Raw genomic sequence first — 2,939 nt, forward strand, 5'->3', positions numbered from 1 at the left:
CCCCTCCCCCGGCTCACCCTGGCCTGGGTGCTGTCGGTGCCCGGTCCCCTCCCCCGGCTCACCCTGGCCTGGGTGCTGTCGGTGCCCGCCCCCCTCCCCCTCCCCCGGCTCAGCCTGGCCTGGGTGCTCTCCATGCCCGTCCCCTCCCCCGGCTCACCCTGGCCTGGGTGCTCTCCGTGCCCGTCCCCCTCCCCCGGCTCAGCCTGGCCTGGGTGCTGTCGGTGCCCGCCCCCTCCCCCGGCTCACCCTGGCCTGGGTGCTGTCGGTGCCCGCCCCCTCCCCCGGCTCACCCTTGCCCAGGTGGGTGTTGATGCTCATGTAGCGGGCAGTGCCGGTCAGGCTCTTGTGCTCGCGGTACGGGATGTGCTTCTTGGTCTCGGGGTCGATGTACTCCTTAGCCAGCCCGAAGTCGATGATGTGGATAGTGTGCTGCCGCTTGGTGCCCGGCCGCCCCACCAGGAAGTTCTCCGGCTTCACGTCCCGGTAGATGAGGCTCTTGGTGTGCACGTACTCCATACGCGTGATCTGTGGGTGGGCAGGGACCTCAGCCACAGTCTGCCCGGCTGGCCCCAGCCCGGCGGCTCTGCCCCTGCAGGCCCCCCACTATCCCGCCCCCCCGCCGCGGGCAGCTCCGCACCAGCTGGATGGCGATCATAAGCACAGTCTTGAGCGTGAAGGTGCGGTCGCAGAGGTCGAACAGGTCCTCCAGGCTGGGCCCCAGCAGCTCCAGCACCATGGCGTTGTACTTCCCGCACGGCCCGAAGTAGTAGACCTGGGGGACGCCTTCTGTGGACACAGACAGACCACAGACAGCGTGCAGCGCCCAGACGGCGTGCCCCGCCCGCCCCGCCAGCCTGCCCGCCTACCTGCCGTGCTGAGCTGCTTGTAGAAGCGGTACTCCAGGTGCAGCTGTGGGGCGCGCGACTTGATCGGCTCCTGGGGGTGAGGGCGGGGTGGCACCGGGGACCCGGCTCCAGGCAGAGACGCGGGAGGGGGGACTCGGGCAGACCCAGGACAGTCTACCCTCAGGGCCCCATGGGAGGGGTGTGCTTGGCTAGGGGCTGGGGTGGAGGGAGGGACTCACCAGTTTGATGGCTACGTATTCGTTTGTATAGAGGTTCTTCCCTGCGAGGGAGCGGGGCAGTCAGGACAGCAGGGCCAGGCCCAGGCTCCCCAAGACCCCGCGTGACCCACCCCCCAACAGGGCGACTCCAGCCCTGCCGCCCATGGATGGAAGCAACCCCCTGCTGGGGCTGACCCGACCGACAGGTGCTCCTCGCCTCCCAGAGACCTCCGCTCCACCTTTGCCTCTACTGCCCCCTCTTCATGTCCCCAAGTTTTCAACACCGTCCAGCTTGCTCCTTTGTGCAGCCGGCTCCAGCAAGCCTCTGCTCCTGTGGAGCCCACCCTGAGGACCCCCGCTCCCAGCCCCACCCCCCAGGACTGGCCCACCAGTGCACAAACATGCTCCCACGTCTCTGACTGGTAAAAGCAGAACACAGCAGCCCTGTGACCCACGTCTTCTTGGGCTCACTCCGCAGGCTGCTGGGGTGCCTGGAACTTGCCAAATATGGGATGGGAGCTGCACAGAGAAGGGCCCCTAAACCTGTGTGTGGTCCCTGCAGCTGCAGCCGCACACACAGCATCTTCGAGACTGATGGAGAACAATTCCTGAGGGGCTGGGCTGCACCAGGTGGGGGACGCTGAGGCCCACCATCCAGGGCCCCTTACACCCTGGCTGGAGGGCTGTCCACCTCCAGCCATGACCAACCTCGGGTCCGGCCCAACAAAGCCACAAAGGAGTCCTTCACGGGATTGACACAGGCTCCGAGCACAGCTCAGCTGCCGAAGACAACAGAAACCCCCAGAGTTAAGAACGACGCACCACCAAACACTGAAAACGTCAAGGAACCAGAAACCAAGACGCGCCACAACCCAAACCCACTGCCGTCGGGTCAGTGCCAGCTCAGCAACCCTCCAGGACAGAGCAGAGCTGCCCCGTAGGGTTTCCAAGGAACAGCTGGTGAATTCCAACTTCCGGCCTTTTGGTTAGCAGCTGAGCTCTTAACCACTGCGCCACCACGGTTTCCAAGAGGTGCCCCAGGCGCCGGCCTCCAACGCAGCTACGCCACACATGTTCAAGGATTTGGAGGAAGAGATGGCTGCAGCGGATGAGCAGGTGAGAAATCTCAACAAAGAACCAGACGGGAATTCTGGAACCGAAAGATACCACCTGTCAAGTGAAAACCTAACTGGGAAGACAACAATCATTTGGAAACTGCAGGAAAACAAGCGACCTTACAACCGGGCAAGAGACACTACCCAACTAAAAAGGGAGGAAAGGCTGAAGGAAAAGTAACCGCCAACAGGCTACGGGACAGGGTCACATGCTCCCAACACGCGTGTAACTGGGACCCAAGAACGAGAAGAGAGGGAGACTGAAGCAGAACAAATCAGGGTTAAACTTTTTTCCAAAGTTAACGAGAAACATCAACATACAGACTCTAGAAGCTCAACGAATCCCAAACCAAAAAACCCACCGTCGTCGAGTCGATTCTGACTCACAGCGACCATTCAGGACAGAGTAAAACCGCCCCACAGGGTTTCCAAGAGGCGCCTGGTGGATTCGAACTGCTGACATTTTGGTTAGCAGCTGTAGCTCTTAACCACTGGGCCACCAGGGTTTCCCAATGAATCCCAAGCAGGATAAACACAAAAAACCCACAACTCGACACAACGTAATCCAATCCTGAAACTTAAGATAAAAGGGGAAACTTACAAATCAAGAGGAAAGTAGACTGTCACGTGCAGACGAACTGTGCTTAACATCAGTCATCAGGGCCACGCAGACACGGCCACGGGCGGGACACCGCACGCCCAGGGCCACGCGCAGACACGGCCACGGGGGGGACACCGCACGCCCAGGGCCACGCGCAGAC

General features: G+C 61.9%; 1 protein-coding gene across 1 annotated transcript in view; it reads right to left on the reverse strand.

Moving 5' to 3' along the window:
- CSNK1G2 (casein kinase 1 gamma 2) overlaps positions 1 to 2,939 on the reverse strand; it is a 16,617-nt gene that overhangs the window by 11,729 nt on the left and 1,949 nt on the right. Inside the window, exons 2-5 of the mRNA XM_004378667.2 lie at positions 1,085 to 1,125; positions 867 to 936; positions 638 to 786; positions 291 to 525 (exon numbers count right to left, since the gene is read on the reverse strand). Coding sequence (XP_004378724.1) covers positions 291 to 525; positions 638 to 786; positions 867 to 936; positions 1,085 to 1,125 — 495 coding nt within the window. The remainder of the gene's footprint in view (positions 1 to 290; positions 526 to 637; positions 787 to 866; positions 937 to 1,084; positions 1,126 to 2,939) is intronic.

This window comes from Trichechus manatus, unplaced genomic scaffold, assembly GCF_000243295.1.
Source record: "Trichechus manatus latirostris isolate Lorelei unplaced genomic scaffold, TriManLat1.0 scaffold00057, whole genome shotgun sequence".
NCBI classification, from domain to species: domain Eukaryota; kingdom Metazoa; phylum Chordata; class Mammalia; order Sirenia; family Trichechidae; genus Trichechus; species Trichechus manatus.